The 20,543-nt window shown below is 33.9% G+C and overlaps 2 protein-coding genes and 1 long non-coding RNA gene across 12 annotated transcripts; 1 reads left to right on the top strand and 2 right to left on the bottom strand.

Moving 5' to 3' along the window:
• Positions 1-904: 904 nt before the first annotated feature.
• LOC123898557 lies at positions 905-4,700 on the bottom strand. 10 transcript variants are annotated; one of them, XR_006805340.1, is made up of 8 exons: positions 4,270-4,700; positions 2,994-3,133; positions 2,703-2,852; positions 2,424-2,611; positions 1,888-2,336; positions 1,574-1,638; positions 1,128-1,301; positions 905-1,041 (listed from the first exon to the last, which is right to left on the bottom strand). It is a non-coding gene; the product is annotated as an uncharacterized LOC123898557 (long non-coding RNA). The 10 variants fall into 10 exon arrangements; XR_006805343.1 differs by having other exon boundaries at positions 905-1,037; XR_006805337.1 differs by having other exon boundaries at positions 1,254-1,301.
• A 3,042-nt stretch (positions 4,701-7,742) lies between these two features.
• On the top strand, positions 7,743-10,746 carry LOC123898555 (U-box domain-containing protein 4). Its single transcript, XM_045949541.1, has 2 exons — positions 7,743-9,461; positions 10,008-10,746. Exons 1-2 carry the CDS (start codon positions 8,160-8,162, stop codon positions 10,068-10,070), a joined length of 1,365 nt encoding a protein of 454 aa, XP_045805497.1. The 5' UTR covers positions 7,743-8,159; the 3' UTR covers positions 10,071-10,746.
• A 3,176-nt stretch (positions 10,747-13,922) lies between these two features.
• Positions 13,923-18,459, bottom strand: LOC123898554 (inositol transporter 4). Its single transcript, XM_045949540.1, has 6 exons — positions 18,176-18,459; positions 17,460-17,530; positions 16,231-16,566; positions 16,030-16,137; positions 14,915-15,520; positions 13,923-14,722 (listed from the first exon to the last, which is right to left on the bottom strand). Exons 1-6 carry the CDS (start codon positions 18,309-18,311, stop codon positions 14,231-14,233), a joined length of 1,749 nt encoding a protein of 582 aa, XP_045805496.1. The 5' UTR covers positions 18,312-18,459; the 3' UTR covers positions 13,923-14,230.
• Between the last annotated feature and the right edge of the window lie 2,084 nt (positions 18,460-20,543).

Genomic DNA, 20,543 nt, shown 5'->3' with positions numbered 1-20,543 from the left:
ATGTTTAGTACTCCACTACAAGAAAATACGGGATTAGCTACGATCACTTTTTTAGGTAATCCGTAGCTAATCTCTAGTAAAACAGAGTTAGCTACAGATTTGTTGTGAATTAGCTGTCGTATAGGGCGTAGCATGGATTGGGTGGCAAATCACCTATCAAAAAATTTCCTAGCTAATTTGCAACTAATATACAGTAAATCCTAGCTAGTTCCCAATTAATACCTAGTTAAATAACGTTCAAAAGTTTGTGTTTCCTAATTAAATCGCTAGGATATTGTCATAACAATTTGGCAATAAATCTCTAGCTACATATTCCTAGCGATTTCGCAGCTATATCCAAGCTATTTAGATTTTTTTTATAATTATAAAATGGATTTCTAATCAAAACTGATTAGGCTAAATTGTAATTAACTATTCAAGCAGATATGATGCAAAACACAATTTATTTCCTTTATAATATTAATATTATAGAAACCTAGGAACTTAGAATTTTAGAATTTCGGCAACAAGATCAGTAACTCAAGAAACCACTACTTATCTAACTCTGATGTACTGTAGCAGCTAACAAGTTCAATTTCACTACAAAATGCAATATGCATGTATAAATAAAAACCTACAAGTAAAAATACAATTAAAAAACAGATTATATGGCAAAGTACCTTCATAGTGCAATCTCAATATGCATATGCATAAATAAAAACCTACAAGTGAAAATACAATTAAAAAACAGATTATATGGCAAAGTATAAAGGCATTACTTGAGACTGCATTGTGAAGGGAGGCTACCAAATAGTTGAAAGGAAGATTCAGGCAACCATTCATATTTCATGGGAGTACGATAATATACCATCCATAGAGTAGTATCTATGTATTGTATAGAGGCTGTTCTAGAAGATTTTCTCACCTTGAAATAAAAGACATGGTAGCCAGTAAAGTAGTTGATGATGGGAAAGCATAGGAAGATGATTCATTGTAGCTCTATGCACTGCAGTTTCTTTAGCTATGCCAAAGCCATTGTGGAGTCCCAAAGTTAGCAGCTTCCTTGCATTTAAACACATAAGAATTATATTGAAGATTGAAAGGGAGGTAAACCTCACAGGACAGTATAACACAATAAAAATAGTGACCTTCTAAGATACAAAGGGAAAATAAAAGGCTTTTCTAGTAAAACCAATTAGAGCAAGTTCTTTTCTGTTGGTTTCTCCTAATGGTTCCCAGTAGAACATTTTAATTTAGGCTATCTGATCACTCACTAGATACGGGAGACCAGGATAAACATCTGCACCAAAAGCAACCTTCACCTACATTCAAGCAGAATAAATTTTAAATTTAAATCTCAACATTTGCTATCAGATTAAAGAAAAGATAAATTATTCAACTTCCGATAAGATAACCATTCCTTCATTTTTTTACATTTGGTCAATTAATATTAATATTACATTACAAAAGCAGTTAATACAACAGAATATTTACTCCTGTGCTAGCAAGGAAACTAATGAGAAAGATGCATTGAATCATCTACTGTTTATTTTCTGAACCAAAGTTCTCAATGTTCTTGTTACTTGCACCTTACCTGTTTGTTTCTTACATCACACGGTGCAAATGAACTTCCATAAGCATCGGCTCATATTATCCAACCTGCTAATAGAAAAAAAATCACAGGTAACCAATTAATTCAATCATAAGAATGAAGAAAAACATTCAATTCTAATAGGTTTTTTTGTTATATAGCACTATAGCAGTTGGTTCTATCAAACACATACTTATTCAAGAATCCTCTTATTTCTAAGACAGTGTATCTCAAATTGTTAATTCTCAACTGCTATGAAATTATCAATTCAATTAAAAACTAATATGTATATGATCAAATGGTATTAGAGGACAAACTCTTGAATGAAAATTCCTCCTTTTTAAAAGAATCAGTCTCAACTATAAGCTCTGAACTTCATTGTATTTGATTAAACAATCATACATCCGCGAACCAAGAAATTCTGCAACCTCAGGATGTTTCACCTGTAAACGAAAAATGGCAACAAATGAAATATAAGAAAATAACATCACCAGTGAGAGAAAAAGCTTCAATGTGAAATGAAGAACTTATACTAATAGCAATTCAAGATCACAATTAGCAAAATTCCATTTCAAAGTGAGTAGTAAAACAGCTTCAATGTGATATGATGCAAATGATGTAAAACACAATTTATTTCCACCAATGTTGTTAATCTAATGCTGTGTGATATTGTGGACTTCACACTTTCACATAAGTCACAGTGTCTCACACCACCAAATTCAAAAAGTTGAACGAGATCCTTGTTTCTTGATTTAATGACTTCTTTCTGGAATGCATAAAAAGAAAATCTATAACTCATAAGTTCAACAGATATCACAATAAAAATCGGGTAAAAAATGTTTATTCTAACAACCTTCATAAAGAAATAATGTGGATTTGTGTCATTATTGAAGAGTTCCAAGTCTTCATTCATTCGTGCAAGTTCAGCCTGTTGAACATGACATAAAAATGATGATACTGAAAGCAAAACATGGGGCAGAAACTAGTATAATCTGTTCATATAGACCAAGTGTATAATACAAAATAATGGTTTCAGCAAACCTGCAATATAAGGAGAAAGAATTTCAGATCAAATAACGTGACTATATAAGATGAAAGAGAGTGAAAACAGATAGTCCGTTCATGGACTTACCGGCATCTGGATAGTCCATTCATGGACTTGACCACTGAGGTCAAGTTTGGTCAGAGGAATGGTGATTTGTGATTAGAGGCATTCATTTTGATTTTTGAGCAATTAATTTAGTATTATTAATACCTAAAATATCTGGGTGTTGTTTGTCCCCTGCGTAGTAAAAATAAAATGCAGAGTAAGACAATATAGTAATTCTTAGAAAGAGACAACCTACATCTACTCAAGATAATAAGCATACGTAAACACTTAGAAAACTGAAAAAGCTAACCATTTGAACATAAGCATTTATACCTTCAATGTCTAATAGCAGAAGACTGTACAATATTCCATCAAGAGCAGTCCTCTTAATAGGTGAGCTCCACAACCAAAGACCTTTAGTACAGGGTCGAAGTGTAGATGCTACCTTGGAATCCACTACTCCATCCTAAGAGCTACAATACGAAAACACATAGGCCGCATATTAATCAGGGTTAAATAAGTTTGTTTTATCCACCTCAAGTTAGGAAAAGTTCCACAAATATGCAAATGGAAAAGAGAGAGAATGAGAAACATCAATGTATAAATTCATGCTAATTCACCATGTCTAATAATTTGATGTTTAAACTATCCATACAATCCATCAAAGATAAATAATCCCTTCAAAATAAGTAAAGCTATGAAGTAGTTTGCAATTGCAATGAAGACTTGATAGAAGAAGTGTTATTTGGAACGCTGAAAGTTATACATTGGATAGCTATATATATACTGTCATAACTGCACAAATATATTTATACTAAGACATACATTCCTCTAAGCTATGTAAGACTTTAGTCTAACTATCAATTCATTTTTTATTAAAAGACAAAGCTGCTAAGGTTGATATGAATAATCTATAAATTAAGTTTAATTGGTTAACTTACAAATCACCTACACTAGAAAAAGGACGATAACATATAAAGGGGACAACGACTCATTGCTCTGCCCAATCAGAAGTCAGCAAGCAATATACAGAGGAAATTATTGTCTCACAACAAATTTTGTCAGTAAGAATAAGAATCGTGTATCATCTAAATACATGTCATTTGAAATGTGACTTATAGAATCAATCAAATAAGTATCATCTAATTCTATATCATACAGTAAAGTAAATTTGGTGAACAAATTGAATAACCTGAATTCAATTTGTGCAAAACCTAATATATTTAAGCCTAATATGCAAAATAAACACAAATTCACAGCATTCAAATCAAATCCAGAGTTCAATTAGTGAACACAAACTAAATCAGAGAAAAGAAGCATAAAAAATGCCAAAGAAATAATCTGAATTAGAGTTTTGAAATTCAATTTCATACAGTAAAGTAAATTTGGTGAACAAATTCAATAACTTGAATTCAATTTGTGCAAAACCTAATGAATTCAATTTGTGCAAAACCTAATGAATTTAAGCCTAATATGCAAAATAAACACAAATTCACAGCATTCAAATCAAATCAGGAGCTCAATTAGTGAACACAAACTAAATCGGAGAAAAGAAGCATAAACAATGCTAAAGAAATAATCTGAATTAGAGTTTTGAAATTTAACTTACGCAGAAGTAATCTGAAACGAGCACAACATCAAATTTCAACTAAGAATAACAATCGCGAGAGGATCGAGTCTATGTTGGAGTGATATATGTTCGAGGATCAAGAGCAAGATCGGACGGAAAGTGAGATCGGAGCAAAATCAGAGGGAGAGTTAGATCGGAGCAAGATCGCGGCGGAGCAAGATCGAAGGAGAGAGGGGTTTCACGATACGTGTTCTGAGATTTTGTTTTTTTGACAGTCAACAAATTAATAGTAGCAATAAAAAAGAATAGTAAAAAATAAATAAAATAATAATAATAATACTGTGATTTGTTAAAAAAGTAATATAAGATTAATTTCAGTCAAATGGTTGTTAATATACTTGAAATTAACTAGAAACACTATTTGTAGCAAATTAATGGTAGCAAATCACGTTTTTTCTTGTAGTGCTCTTACAAAAAAAAAACACATAGTATAGTATATATAATGTACATAAAATTATCAATGTGAAGTGCTAAGTTGCACTGTTGATGACATTAAAAATCATCTTTTATATCAGCAAGGAGTTGTCTTGTGAACATTGAGTTTGTATCGCGTTTTAAATTTAAATTAATTTTTCAAGATTATTGGGTACGAGTTTCTTCTAACTTAATTAAAATCTTATATTTGATTTTTGGTTTAGACATGTAGGAGGGTTAAAAGTCGTAAGAAAAATTTATCATCTATAATTAAGTTTTACAAGACTCGAGAAATTTTTACAGTTATGTGTATAGAGTATCTAATTTACGTTTGTCGACCGTAGGCAATGAATTAATTTGCATTCTCATTTCTTATTTTGAGTATAATCTCATATCTCATATAATCTAATAGTTGTAATTTGTTGTGAAAACAATCAAACTGTGCCTAAAAACAAAACTGCGGCAAAATATGAACGAATTCTATATTCTAGATCAATCTATGTCAGACTATTATTATTTGTAAACAACTTAGAATGCTACGTCCGAACATGACATTAGAAATAAAATATTGCTTTAATTAGTGAATATGGAAATGATTTGTATTATTTACTAGATTTGTATCCATAAAAGATAGACTCAATAATATTTAATATGTTTTAGTGATGGTGTATAAAATTAAAATAATTTGCATGTCTATAAAATTGTGTAAACCAAGCTGTATATTAAACTATTATCACCTCCCCGTTTTTCATACCGATTAGGACTTGGATCCTCTCAATCTTCATTTATCTTCTCTTTTGATGTAAATAAAAAAGGTCAAGTCTATCGATAAATCTTAACTTAATTGACAATATTGATATGATTAGTAGTAAATATCAATTATTTTGATGTCGGATATTACGGAAGGTTAGCTTCTGTGGCCGTTGAGTTGAGAGGCACGACCTTGGGCCTTCGTCGTGTTGGGCCGAGCTTGGCACTTGGACGAGCAAGATCCCCGCATATTGAACATTAGACCCAATCCAAAACACTATGTATACTTTTTTTTTTATAACTTCAATTTTATAAATTCAATTGTATTATAATTAGGTTTTATCACCACAAAACCAACGACTTACAAGAGCTTCCACCAAATTTGGGATGAAAAATTGCATTTGTAGTTGAATATTAGTGCATGGCTTAGTGCATATTGAAATTTGACACTGACTTAATAGAAGTATTAGTACTAATATTTTACACGTGTTTGGTGATTTTCATTTACTATAGTTAAGTAGTCCTGCATTAATCACTTTTATTTGACCGCTACATTATTTTTTTTGAGAATTTTTTTGACTAGTATCCACCACTATTATCATTTGTCCTTGTAATATTGTCTTGTGTTTTTGGCCATACATACATTGGCTTACTATATGGACCACCAGAAAAGAGAGCACACTACGCACGTGTGGAGATTATATGGACAGATGTAATTTGAAGGTTAGATCAAATAATTCAATAATGATTCACAAAACACAACAATGAGTACTCATTACTCAACATAACTATAGTACAATATAAGACATAAATGAATTAACATTGAGCTAAGTTTTTCTTAGAATAAATTGTGTAGGGGAATTCAAGTTTGATTCAAGATGAGAATAATTATTGACTATATTTTATTTACTTCGTGGTCGAATTTTAAGTTATCGGGACTCCCTTATTTTGAAAACACGAGAGTTAATGTCAATGAGACACACAAACTCTTATTTTATTTTTCATTCTCTTGCTACGTGTTTTGTCTTGTATTTCAATGACCAATTTTAAAATCAAACCGGGTGCAAAAAAAAGTTGTCAAATCCCTAATTTTTCAACGTATTAAATGCCCTCTAGTAGTACACTGTACTCCCTCCGTCCCAAAATATAAGGGAAAATTGGTCAACTAAAATTAATGTATCTAGTCCAAATTTTTAACCAAATACATCAACTTTCTTTGACCAATTTTCCCTTATATTTTGGGACAGAGTAGTAGTAGTTAGTAAAAATGTTCATGAATTTTGGTTAGTTGATAATGAGTTAATTTATACATCATAAATGTTCGGATTTAATTCTCGCCAATGTAAATACCTCTTTATGGGCATATAAATACATGTTATGTTATGAGGAGAGTTAAAAGAAGATTCATATTAGATCAAAAGTAACCCCACAAGTGGATAAAAACTACATCTCTAATCAAAATATTAAGAAATTAAATTTATGGATTCTCTTAGTTATATATTGTTTAACATTCATTTCTCATCTAACGTAAAACTTTCAACTCACAACAATTTTTCATTCAGCTTTTTTCATCTAAAAACCCTTGCATCATTATTGTTTGTTGCATCAACTTGACACACTTTTAAGACAACGTAAGATTATATTATTACTTCTTCCGACCTTAATTATAAATAAATTTCACTTTTTAGATATATTGAATAACTAATGTATTTAATCTAAAAAGTAGACTAGATACATTAGTTATTCAATGTATCTAAAAAATGACATTTGCTTATAATTAATGCCGGTGGGAGTATATTGTTACTCTAAACACTCTTAACAAATCTCTTACACAAAAAATGTTCATATCCGAACCAATATAAAAGTAAAAGTGTAAATCGAACCAATCTAAATTGAAAATCGAAAAAATTGCATTTACTTCAAACCTAATCAAATAGAGTCGCATGCATTTCTATCTCACAGTTTGGATGACTTTTATATTCAAAATCGAACAACCCACACCGAAAAAAACTCTCCTATATACACACTTTTCCGACTGGTTAAAAACAAACACGGTTAGCACACACATGAAATAGCGCAGACATTATTTACCCAATGAGTGCAACACGTGTCATTTATCCATCCATTTGTACACTCTTTGTGACAACTGTAATTGAACCATTTCCTACAGCTCCTTCCCATACTATTACTACGTCCCCACACACAAAAACTTACAAGGACACTTCAGTCATTTCCACCACACATATTCAACTTCAATAAAGTCGAACAAAACGACGACGGTTTATACATACGTCGACGACAACCCCACATAAAAAAAATCCTATTACTACTACCATCACCTCAATCCATTCACCTACCAACAAATCTCTGACCGTCGATTCTGTCTACAAAAACCGGTCCCACCTTATCACCACCGCCTGTCATTTCTACAAATGTCACCCCCAAGTCACTCTATCATCCCCCATGATACCAAAGCCACTACAACACTCACAGCAAAAACCAGCCTTTAAATTTCAATTCACATAAATCACATAAATTAAAATAATTAAAATTTAAAAAAAAAAAAAAAAAAACAGTTACTATTATTCTTCATCTTCTTCTTCTTTCTTCTTCACTCACTGAAATGAAACTTTTCAAACTTTCTTAAAATCGGAATCAAATTACAAACCCTAATTCCCAAATTTGTGAAATTTGAAGCTTCAAGAATGGTTTCTCTTGAAGAATCACGTTCGAATTCGAATCGTTTTCCGTTGCCACGAACCTATCAGTATCATTCCTCCAAATCGGAGCGTAACATCGGAAGATCCATGCGAACAAGAAGATCCAGTATCTTCGATGAAGATAATAGTAGTTGCACGTTTACTGAGAGATCCACGTGTGTATCGGAAAATTTAACCGATTCCGTCGTCGACCTCCGTCTCGGTGAACTTGCTTCCCGGAATAACAAATCCGGGAAATCCTCTGCAACTGAGCAGGAGCTTCTTGATTTATCTCAAGTTTTCAGTGAATATTCTGCTTGTAGTAGTGATATCTCCGGTGAGCTTCAGCGGTTGGCGACGTTACCGTCGCCGGAATGTAATCTGAAGAATGACGGTGGATGTGATGGTATGGTTGAAGTTGAGCCGGAGCCTTGCATGGGGTTTTTGCAGAGAGAGAATTTCTCAACTGAGATTATTGAGAGTATTTCGCCGGAGGATCTTCAACCGACGGTGAAGCTTTGCATCGACGGTCTACAATCTTCTTCAGTTGCCGTGAAGCGTTCCGCGGCGGCGAAACTGAGGTTGTTAGCTAAGAATCGTGCTGATAATAGAGTTCTGATTTGTGAATCCGGAGCTGTACCTTTTCTTGTTCCTCTGCTTCGATGCAGTGATCCATGGACGCAAGAACATGCAGTAACAGCACTTTTGAATCTTTCACTTCACGAAGATAACAAGAAACTGATATTCAATGCCGGAGCAGTGAAATCGTTGATTTATGTGTTGAAAACAGGGACAGAGACTTCGAAACAGAACGCAGCTTGTGCACTTTTGAGCTTAGCTTTAGTGGAAGAAAACAAGAGCTCAATTGGAGCTTCTGGCGCGATTCCGCCTCTTGTTTCGCTTCTGCTAAACGGTTCAAACAGAGGGAAAAAGGATGCTTTAACGACACTGTACAAGCTTTGTTCTGTTAAGCAGAATAAGGAGAGAGCCGTTACTGCCGGTGTGGTGAAGCCGTTGGTTGAGCTTGTTGCTGAGCAAGGGAATGGTATGATGGAGAAAGCAATGGTGGTGTTGAATAGCTTGGCAGGAATTGAAGAAGGAAAGGAAGCTATTGTTGAAGAAGGTGGAATAGCTGCTCTTGTTGAAGCCATTGAAGATGGGTCTGTGAAAGGAAAGGAATTTGCGGTTTTAACACTTCTTCAGCTTTGTGCTGAGAGTGTTACAAATAGAGGGTTACTTGTTAGAGAAGGTGGAATTCCTCCACTTGTAGCTCTTTCCCAGAATGGAACTCCTCGAGCTAAGCATAAGGTAGAAACTTCACTCACTACAAATTTGAAATTTCAATCTCTGTACTTTGCTTCATACTGTAGGAATCCAAAGATTTCTTCATATGGATATTTGTTTATTAATATTATGACAACTTTGTTACTTCAGATATCTTGACTTTGAGTATTTGATTCTTTATTCTAATGTTGAAAAATGTATTGACTTGTTCTGTTTTTCCTCTTATGGATATATGTTGAAATCTTTTGACTATGTTCTGTTTTTCCTTTCATGTATATATATTACACACATTGAATAGCTGTAATTTACATTGGCAAGAAAAGGGTATTTCTTATTACATTATTAGCCAATGTTGGTTTGTTTTGAGTCACTGAATTAGAAGTTGGAGTCATTAATCTTTGATTCTTTCTTTAGGCATTGTTATGCTTGTGATTAAATTAGTTTTCGATGATGGGTGTTGTTGATTTCTTATCTATCGTTGTATTTGGGGATTTTTGTGGAAAACAAGGATCTGCATTTCTGACTTTTGGTTTTCAATTAATTCATTAACTCCTCTGTTTTGTCTTGCAGGCTGAGACGCTTCTTCGATACTTGAGAGAATCAAGACAAGAAGCATCAACTTCGACTTCTTAATGAAGTAATTGCGAATTTGGGTTATTAGTTAGGAAGGTAATTATACAATGTAATTGATTATTGTATATATAATGGTTTGCCTGGTTTGTACAGTGTGGCAAACATTCTTGGAAGAATGTTTATTGAAGTTAGAAGAAGTTAGCAATCTAAAAGACTATAGACTGACCTTTAGATGCATGAATATAGCTAGGTTTGGTATTCTGCTTTCCCTTGTATCAATTTGTTGTGTTTCCTCGAGTTCCATGGCATGGGTTTGGCTTTCACCGAATCCTCGGCCTCACTGTACGTTAGCTTCGAAGCTATGTATTACTTCAACTGCATGCACGGTGCATGTTTGCCCAACGCAGTACCAAACACAAGCATGGTTGTCTTCGAGTTTTGGGCTGATTAGGTTTTTAAATTTCTTTCGTATAGACAACCCTAGTTTTGGGAAAAGGGTTTCTGATTTCATCATTGTATGTTTTATCTTCCCACTTGTTGTGAAAGTGCGGAGCTAGTGGCCTATTTGGATTATTTCTTTCTCCATACTCCATAGTTCCTTTTAGTTAAATTGGAGCTTGAGTTTTGTGTATTTTATACTGATGAATGCAAGCATAACTGTAAGCCAGTTAGTCAGCTTCATCTGTTTTGAACTGAAAGTATGTAACTCTCAACTGAAGTGTGCTGTTTTTGACAATTTAACTGTTTCTCAGCAAACAGACACATATTTTCGGACCCGGAATGCATGCAGTCAGGGACGGTTCAAATATAAAGAAGATTTAATCAAACTTATATCTCGGCCCTGCGTGCAATCCAAATCCCATATTTTCATGACGAGAATTCCATAACTGATGCTTTGTCACGAAATTTCAGTCTTAATATGGAATATACTCTTGTGTTCTTGAAAAAGCAGGTAAACCAGCAACTTGTATGGCATGAGAGTTCTGTGTAGTAGGGACGATGCTGATTGTGATATCTAAACTTTTCCTACACAACTGAAAATTGTCAGAATTCTAAAATAGACAAGAATCTTTAGAAAACTTTTCGAATATTAATATTCTAAGTTAAGACTGTCCTTGAAATTTAGAGTTTGTCATGCTACTGAAAGATCAGATATTGCATGTATCTTAGTAGAAGATCTTAAATCAAATGAAGAGATATGTTTGGTTTTAGTAAGAATGTATGTAAAATTATCATTAAGGGGAGATTAGGACATGTTGATGATATATTAATGAATTATTAGTAATATAAATTGGATTATCATAATGTGGGTCCCTTGAGATGCATGTTCTTTCTTCAGAACCATTTAACCCGCTGCATGCTACCAAATGAGGGTATAAGTTACATCTGTAATGGCTAATCAAAGCCCCACCTTGTCCTTGAGTTTAATTCCACTACACATTTTATCATTATTTTGTATCTTACATAGCATATTGGTGAACTATAGTATTTTCTTTTTCCCTTTCAAATCTTCTTGTCGCTTATAATAATCATCAGTTAGCTGGCAGAGCAGGTGTGTCTTGTCCTGCCGTTTGTTTGGATGGTTTCATTGCATTTTCATATCCTAAGTTTTGAATTAAAACCATAATCAGGTGTCGGTGGTCTCCTATTTTGCTTTTTTATAGCATATGGTTTTTTATTATTTATTACATACACTATTATTAGGTTGATTGCTTGTGATCATCAAAAGGCCAATATGTTTGGTGAAATAGTAGTGACCTTTCTTAAAGCAAAGTATGAATCATCTTGGGACATGCAATAACTTAAGAAAGATGTTGAATTCTCACGTCTTATTCATTACGCTATTTCCTATCAAGTAATTATGCAGAAGATCTACTCAATGTTGCTTTCAAATTACTATTTGAGTAATAAGAAAAAATTATCATTTGAGATATACTATGCTTTTATCCCAATTAAATAACTTTTTCATTTAGGTTAATATCTCTTTTGGTAATTTAATACATGCAAATATTTGTTTCTACTATACAAACAAAACCATTATTGTTTTGGTTCTCTATTCGCACAATTGAGCCTTCAATTTTGAATTCTCTAGTTTTAGAATCTCCTTTAACTTCTTTGGTAATTTATGATTCAAGTTGCAACAATGAATTCAACCTATGTGGTTGAAAAAGTTTTCATTGGCTACACTTCTTTGAGCATTCACAACCTTCGATTCACCATGTTGCTCTTCTCCAAACCAAACCTTTCCAGTGAACATGATGGTCACCATGGTTTTAAATTGTGGACTGTGGTTACGGAAGCGGTAGCAGTTACAGTCATTGCGGATGTGGTCGTTGAGGTAGTTGCAACGTGCATTACGGCTGTTGCGATGTGAAATAAATAGTTATAAGGTTAAAAAAATTCATTGGATTTGGCACAAATTGGAATTTGAGATTCATACATTTCAAATTTTGGTGAAAAGTTTTGAACAAACATAGTTGAAATTGTCTGATGTTGTTAAAATACGGCCATACACAGTGATTAAAAATTACACCGATATTGCGGTGCGATAGGGTTACCATTATTAGCACCCTCGTCTCTAGGCCCACCTCCCTATCAATCGTAGGTATCTCCCCTTATCACCACCACCTCGTCCTGCCATTTTCCGCGGTGCATAATTGTACATCAATTAATCATGAGTTTAGTATAGGATACAAGATGTGCGAGGTTCTTATGACCTACTTCATGTGGAGTTATTGTATCCAATAGGAATCACTTTTTTAAAAAAATATTACATACTTTCATGTAATTAAGCGCAACTAGCAATTTGCAATGACAAAAATCTTGCAGCCAAATACCAATAATGATCAACTAATTCTTGAATGATTACATGCATTGGTTACACAACAGATTACTTTAAGGGAAAATTGCTACATAACAATTGAAAACAAGACGAGTCCTTCTTGATGAACATAGCAACAGTTAGGACTTGGCACTTGGGAGATTCTTACCGGAGTTGGATCAATACATTAGGTTTAGAGCAAGAGTTCCCAGGTGAATTGAATACCACGTACTCGAACATGCTAAGATCATGAAGAACATAATAAAGGATGTTGAAATTTCTATGTGCAACATTTATTATGTTCTTCATGTTTACCGAGGAACTGTTGAAATTTTTATATGCAATTTTACCGTGTTCTTCATCATCTTCTTTTTCCTCTCCGATTTTATTTCCTATAAGCCACAAAAAAAAAATACTGAGCAAGCAAGATTTATCAACTTTTTCAGTTGAGTGATCGAAAAAATATCATTTTTTCACTCTTGAGAGTCTTTTGATCTCATCACTTTGAGCTAGAAAAATGGAATCTATAAACCAAGAAATGATGTTACTCGTTCTTCGATTTCTTAACGGGGAGAATATGGTGAAATATTTCCTTCTTATTCTCTTCTTGAAGAAATTGAAGAACAAGTAACACCATTTCCTGATTCATAGATACCATTTTTTAGCTCAAAATCCATAGATACCATTTTTAGCTCAAAATGATGAGATTGAAACACCATTTCCTGATTCATAGATACCATTGCGTTTATGGATCTTTTCTTTTATACATTGCTCAACATCAAATTTTTCATCAAACTGAGAAAATTTTCTTTTGTTAACCATTCAATGCGAAACTTTAACCGACACTTTACACTAATATCAGAATCACAACAACGACATGATTCTATGCACCAGTACCATGTAATAATGTTAGTCATGATTCTGTAAAGAAAAATAGTCAGCAAAGTTTTGAGTCTAAATGTTGCTTTATCAAGATTAAAAGAAAGATTAACAAATTGAGTAAAAGCAAATGAGATTATGACTTAATAACATCATCACTAGTATGCAAGTTTGTGAAAAAGAAATCAAATAAAAACCCAAGAGGAAATGTAGAGAGCAGACAAAGAATAATTAGATAAGCATGGAACAAATTAACCAGACAATCATCAACCAATAGGTTCTACTACAACTTCATCTTGGATGTTTAAAACAACGTCCACAAACCTCCTCCTTTCAATTGATACCAACATGTGTAAAATATTCTTACACTTGTATACAAAATAACCTCATTGTATTCATAATAATGTCCATTTTTTGAAAATTGAAATCATTATTGATACATAGTTGGTATTTATTGCAACATATTTCTGTCGTTAATCCAAACACAACATGTTTTGTCTTAAACAGAAACACATAACGATCACGCTACATCTTCCATTACTTCCTTCCCTTTGCTGACATCCTTTTTACTGTTGAACGGGAAAGGTCTAAATCCTTTCTGAAGCAATTTCTCAACCTCTTCGAATTGAAGACCTTTGGTTTCCGGCACTAACAAATAAATGGCTACAAGGCCAATCAAAGAGAATCCTGCGAATAGGAGGAATGTTCCAGAAGTTCCTAGAGCCTTTATCATGCTTAAGAATGACTCACTCACGATTAGATTAGCACACCAGTTGAAAACTGCTGCTATACCTCCACCTAGTCCTCGGAACCTTAATGGATAAATCTCGGAGTTTAGAACCCAAGGTACGGTTCCAATTCCAGGAGCATATGCTATGATGTAGAATCCAAGGATTATAACTGCAAGGATTCCAATTCTGCTTGGACAACCTTGGGAAAACCATACACGATTATCTGCACGACACATGCCTCTGACATTCTTTTCTGCTGCCAAGCACGCTCCCGGAAGAAACTGTATGACAGAAAAGAGAGAATGGCATTAAAAACTATATGACGAGACTACAAGAGCTAGTCAACGTTCTGTGACTCTTGAGTTCTGTCGTGACCCTGGAAAGCCTTCTGGACCGAACTCACCAAAACTTATTGAAAGAAAAAAAAAAAAAAAAAAAAAAAGAGTAGAAGAATATAATGTAGTAGAACTTACTTCATTCTCGCTACTGGCACAAAAGGCACATTCTTCATGCAAACATTGCATACAATTCCACGACGAGAAATTTGGTGCAGATGTATAAGCCTTGCATGTAGAATTCCCACCAAAGCTAAGGGAATCTTTATAACTGAGTGGAGGGGCATGGTGAGCTGCTTGGTTGAATGTAACACTTAATATTACAAGCGAAACAAAGATGCCGACCAAGGAAACGAGCATCAACTTTCTCCTTCCGAATCTATCAATCAAAATCATGCTCAATATAGTTCCAAAAGCATTTAGACCAGAAGTAACCAAGGAAAGTGCAAGTGCTGTGGAGTTGGAGGCGATTCCAGCAAACTGAACTATGGTTGGGCTGTAATACATGACTGTATTAATACCGACAAATTGTTGAACAACTTGGACAGTGATACCTGCGTAGAGCCCTCTTCGAACTACATCATTAGACCAGGCACCCTTTAGCTTTTGTCCGAGAGTTTGGCCGATTAAGCCTTCTTCTGCCTTCTCGGCTTCGACGGATTCATGCATGGCTTTCATCTCGTCGTCAACTTCCTCAGGGCGATAAATTTTTGACAGAATAACCTTTGCTTCCTCTTGCTTGCTCTGAGGGAAAAGAAAACAATTTCTATTATATTTGTATTGATCCTTCACAATTTAGACACGAAGTTAAGCTCAATGTAATATAAAGACTCTTGTAAATAGCTAAGAATTTAGTCGCAATATATACACAAATATTATTTACAGATGAGCAATACAAGAAGCGTTAACTAAAATCCTTCAAGAGATTGTATGAAACATAAGATTGACATCAAATCATAGCCGACTTAGTTAAACAACAATCATATTGAAACAATGATCTTGTTACATTGAAGCAATTTTTCATTGGCATGGTTGATAACAGTTTTGTGAATTGCGATTGTGGAAAATAGCGGAATTCCTCTATGCAACAATGCTGTACCGCTGCTATTTAACAACATTTTGTACTAAAAAACATATCACTGAATAATACTGATTTGTTCAAATTCCGCTATGCTATAGCACCGCTATGGGGCTATGTAGCAGCACAAGTTGACAAAACTGTATATACATGACACGGCGACACTTTGGATTACCTGTCTGTAGAGCCATCTAGGTGACTCGGGGAGGGACAACATTAATATGAACTGCACTATAGCGGGAATCGCTGCAACTCCAAGCATCCAACGCCAGGTTCCAGGTGCCTAAAACAAATCAAATTGATGACATACATAAACAAAAATCTCATTCAAGTGTTATGTTATGAACTTCAATAACCTTGGTAACATAGAACATACCTTGGTAAATGCCAAATTGACGAGGTAAGAGAGGAATTGACCACCGGTAATAAGTAAACCATTGGTACTTACTAATGCTCCTCTAATCTTAGCAGGCGAAACTTCGGAGATATATAGAGGAGCAGTCATGGATGCAACACCAACTCCTAAACCAACTAAAACTCTTCCAATAATGATAACCCAAGGAAAAGGAGCAGCAGCCATAACTAATGCACCTAATGTGAACACCACATCAGCCATCATAATAGTTTTCTTTCTTCCCATTTTGTCATTCATGTATCCTCCAAATGCAGCACCAAATATAGCTCCGGCAACAGCCATACTAACAATGGTTTCCTGCATAACAAAACAGTCATGTCAACCACTCAACCATCTTGAAATTGAACTCAGATGCGCCTGCATCAAGGAGAATCCGAGTCACAAAGTCCAGAGATGTCGGATGAAGATCTAGAGTATGACTTCACTATGTTCGTCTAATTAATAACATGTGCGATTGTGTTTATGCAAAATTGCCTCCAAAATTGATTCCAACATGAAGCTAGAACTTGTAGCTTTTGTCTCTACAATCGATTTTGTTCAACACACTTATAGCATATGTTTCGTAACCTGATGCACTAATAGTTCTTATTTCCCTATGCCCCTCAATCGTTTTCTTTTATGCAAAGCAAGAAATCGGAGAGTTGGGCAGATGCATGACACAAATGTGAAAACAAACAATGCTTTAACCATAGTCAATTTTACAGAATCAATTCATTCAAAATACTTATTGCCATCTCAGAACCAAATACACATAGAATTCATTTCCCTCGAAATGCATATGAATCACAACTTGGGGTTTGTTCAGTTCAACTATTATCGATTTTGACTATGTTCAGTATAAGGGGTTCAACAATAAATTTGATAATAAAAATCAATACTCAATACAAAAATTCCAAATTTTAGCTCCCAATAAGAACAATTTTAAAGGCAAATTAAACCAATTTTATCTGAGAACAATTTCTTGTCAAAATCACATTTGTCTCCATCAAAAGTCAACAGTTAAAAACAAAAATACACATGGATTCTCCACAATCACATTAGTAAAATTCCATTGGTAAAGTTTCAAAACATAAACTTTCTGATCTCACCCACTTGACTTTTGCAGTGACCCCCAAATGGGTCCCACCCAAACCAGTTCCAATCCAAAACTAAGAAACAAAAAACAAAGTACTATAGTACAAAAAAATCACCTGAAGCCATGTTTTCTTATCAACTTGTTCAAAGTCATCACGGATATATAACAAAGCACCAGAAATCACACCTACACATCAAAGAATTCAATTATTATGACATGCAACAACACCAACAAAATTTGTGTCTCTCAAAATATATTAATCGAATATATATATTCACGATAATTACATGGTAACAAGCTTATGTTTGGCATTGTTGAGTTTCAATTGTGAGTGTTTAAGTCCCACATCGACTATGTGTGGGAAAAATGTTGGATTTATAAGAGAGATGACCCATTAACCTAACACCTTAACGTTTTTGGGTTGGGATGTGGCGTCTCCCTCTCTTGTGTGGTCCTGGAGCATTGATCCATTGTTTCTCCTGAGCTCCCCCGGACTCCCCAACAGGCATTACAGCGAGTATGCCAGAATTACGGTAATAATCCACCATAGCTTCTACAAAATCACGGTGGATGACTGTAATTTGACATACCCTAATACCAAACGAAGGTTGAAAGTACAACTGTGATTAACCGTGTATGTTTGATATTACGGTGGGTATGTTGATCCACCTTAGTTTCTGCAAAATCACTGTGAATCACAGTGATTCTGATATATCTATCCACCGTGCTATCAAACATAGGTTAAAAGTAAAACGGACAAACAAACTGCACCGTTAATCCTTTCAGCATCGAAGAAATTAACGTTGTGAAATGGTTTTACTAAGTACTAACCTGTATCATAACCAAAAAGAAGACCACCAATACCAGCAGACAAAGCAAGACGCATAATATAAGGTGATTCAGTTGTTCTTCGCCAACATTCTGTAAACTCTGTTTTATCAGCTAATTGATGACCCCCTTCAGCCATCTTTTTCTACCTTCAAAATCAAATACAACACAAATTTGATAATTTGATGATAAATCTTAAAGCTTGTCTGAATCAGATTGAAATGATGCGTTTTTTTTTTTGTTCATGCAGAGAACAAAAGTGTTGTCTATGTGTATTTTTCGGGGATAATATAAGGTTATTGAATTGAATGCAAAGAAAAAAACAAAAAAGAGAGTTAATATTGTGACCCCACATAGTAACAATTATTTTTTAACAGTGACAAATTAGTTACTGATATATCGTGATGACTCCGCACCAAGTGCATTGTTCTTATCACATTATGGATGGCATTTAGATGAATTAGCTATATTTAAACTTTTTTTTTGTTTTTTATTTTATTTGTTGAGTCAAAATAAATAAATTATTTGTTGTGAATTTTGACATTTGGTAAACTTGGTGAAACGTCATAAAAAAAAGAAGATAAAGTTGCCAACTTGGTCAAACTTTGGTTGAAAATGAACAAGTAATTAAATATTGGTCATAGTCAAACCTCTTTTATTTTTCTTCCAAAAAATATTTATTTAATGCTTGATTGTATTTTTTGTATCTGTTGAATTTTATGATGTTAGCTGAGAGTCCAGGTATCCTCCATTTACTCCATTTAACTCGTGGATGTATGACACGTGGCAAACAATTATCCAAGGGTTGAGAATAAATATTAAAAAGTATGATTCAGTTTGCTTTCCTCACCGTAGTCTCTGCTCGACTTGGCACCGTCACCCCTCTTCTTCCGTTACAGCACCGTTTGCCGTTGCCATATTTTTCTTTTTCAGTTTGATTCAAACTCAAGATTGTTTGACCGAAAGTGAAGATCTTTTGGTGGTACTGTAAATCTATAATAAATTTTAGGATTCAATCAATTTTAGGATTCAATTTGAGACTATAATTAAAAAAAATGTTTTGAACTTTTAAGGTTCTGCCATTCTAAGCTTCTACAATTTGAAGAACCAGTTAGCTTGTTCTTCTTGTTACTGAGGTACCGAATTTCCTCTGTATTTGTTTTATCGAAACTGAGTTGGTTTGTCATGGCGGCGGCGGAGAAATTGGCCACGATTGGCGACAGAACAGATATAGAGGAGTGACTATGACACTTTGACGATGGCGGCCAACGGCACCGGAACTGACGGAAATGGTGATTGAGGTCGAGCGATGATGAGAGGAAGAAGGAGATTTATAGTTGTAACAGCTTTGTTCAATTTTTATGCATAAGAAGAAAGAAGAGTGAGGTGCTACAGTATTTTCTTTTCATATTTTGGGACATTATGTCAGCCATTAGATATTTCTTTTACACATGGCACCCATCCATGTATTCAACGGACTAAATGGAGATATTAACAAATAGAGGGAACCTGAACTCGTTAGGAGAGATGTAGACTTGTAGTGGATATATTGATTTGGTTTAACCATATATAGTACCGAGAAATTCTTAGGTGAGTTATCACCTAAGCATTAATGATTAGGCACAACCAATTACATAATTACAACTCATTATTATATTAAATAATTACATATAATTAGTAGATAAATAATTAAAACTAAATCTCTATAAATAAGGAAAGGAAAAAAATGAGTTATCAAAAAACATGTATTGTGCACTTTATTAATATTTTTTTTCTAATTGCTCATATTTTCTTTTCTCCAACTAAGCTCTCTCTTTTGTTTTTAATTTTCTTGTTTCAATTATTTTTATGTAAACACTTCGATGATCAATAAATTGCTAAATATCTGTATGTTGATGTTAGTCGGTGGTGTTATAAATATCGGTCATTAACATTTGTCTTAAGTATTTAGTAAAAAAAAAAACATTTGTCTTAATTGCCTCCGATCCTTAATATAAGAGAAAATTTGTTTTTTAGATTTATTGAGTTTTTAATGTATTCAGCCTATAATATAGACTAAATATATTAGAAAGTCAATGAACCTAAAAAATTAAATCTTCTCTTATATTAAGAATCGGAGGGAGTACATATTAAAAATATTTTAAAGGATTGCAACCAAAATAAAAAAGAATATTTTAAAGAAAAATGCTAATTAATGTCTCGAGGCAATGGTTAAAGATATGTTAAGAATCCAAATCCAAAAAGGAAAATTTGTCTCAGAATTTATGCATTTAACTAGCAGGACACCCGTGCGTCCGCACGGGAGTCGCGGCGTTGCCGCTCGTCACTTGGTAACATGAAATAATAATTTATTAGAAAGTAAATCAAAAGA

Source organism: Trifolium pratense, linkage group LG7 (genome assembly GCF_020283565.1).
Source record: "Trifolium pratense cultivar HEN17-A07 linkage group LG7, ARS_RC_1.1, whole genome shotgun sequence".
Classification (NCBI taxonomy): domain Eukaryota; kingdom Viridiplantae; phylum Streptophyta; class Magnoliopsida; order Fabales; family Fabaceae; genus Trifolium; species Trifolium pratense.
Note: the sequence above shows the minus strand (reverse complement) of the source record. Positions and strands in the feature narration are given on the sequence as shown.

Coding starts and splice junctions, on each gene's coding strand:
- LOC123898555 (XM_045949541.1), top strand. CDS start 8,160: ATGGTTTCTCTTGAAGAATCACGTTCGAATTCGAATCGTTTTCCGTTG. Junction 9,462..10,007: donor CTCCTCGAGCTAAGCATAAG/GTAGAAACTTCA, acceptor TTTGTCTTGCAG/GCTGAGACGCTTCTTCGATA.
- LOC123898554 (XM_045949540.1), bottom strand. CDS start 18,311: ATGGCTGAAGGGGGTCATCAATTAGCTGATAAAACAGAGTTTACAGAA. Junction 16,567..17,459: donor ATAAGAAAACATGGCTTCAG/GTGATTTTTTTG, acceptor TTTGTTATGCAG/GAAACCATTGTTAGTATGGC. Junction 15,521..16,029: donor CTAGATGGCTCTACAGACAG/GTAATCCAAAGT, acceptor CTTTTCCCTCAG/AGCAAGCAAGAGGAAGCAAA.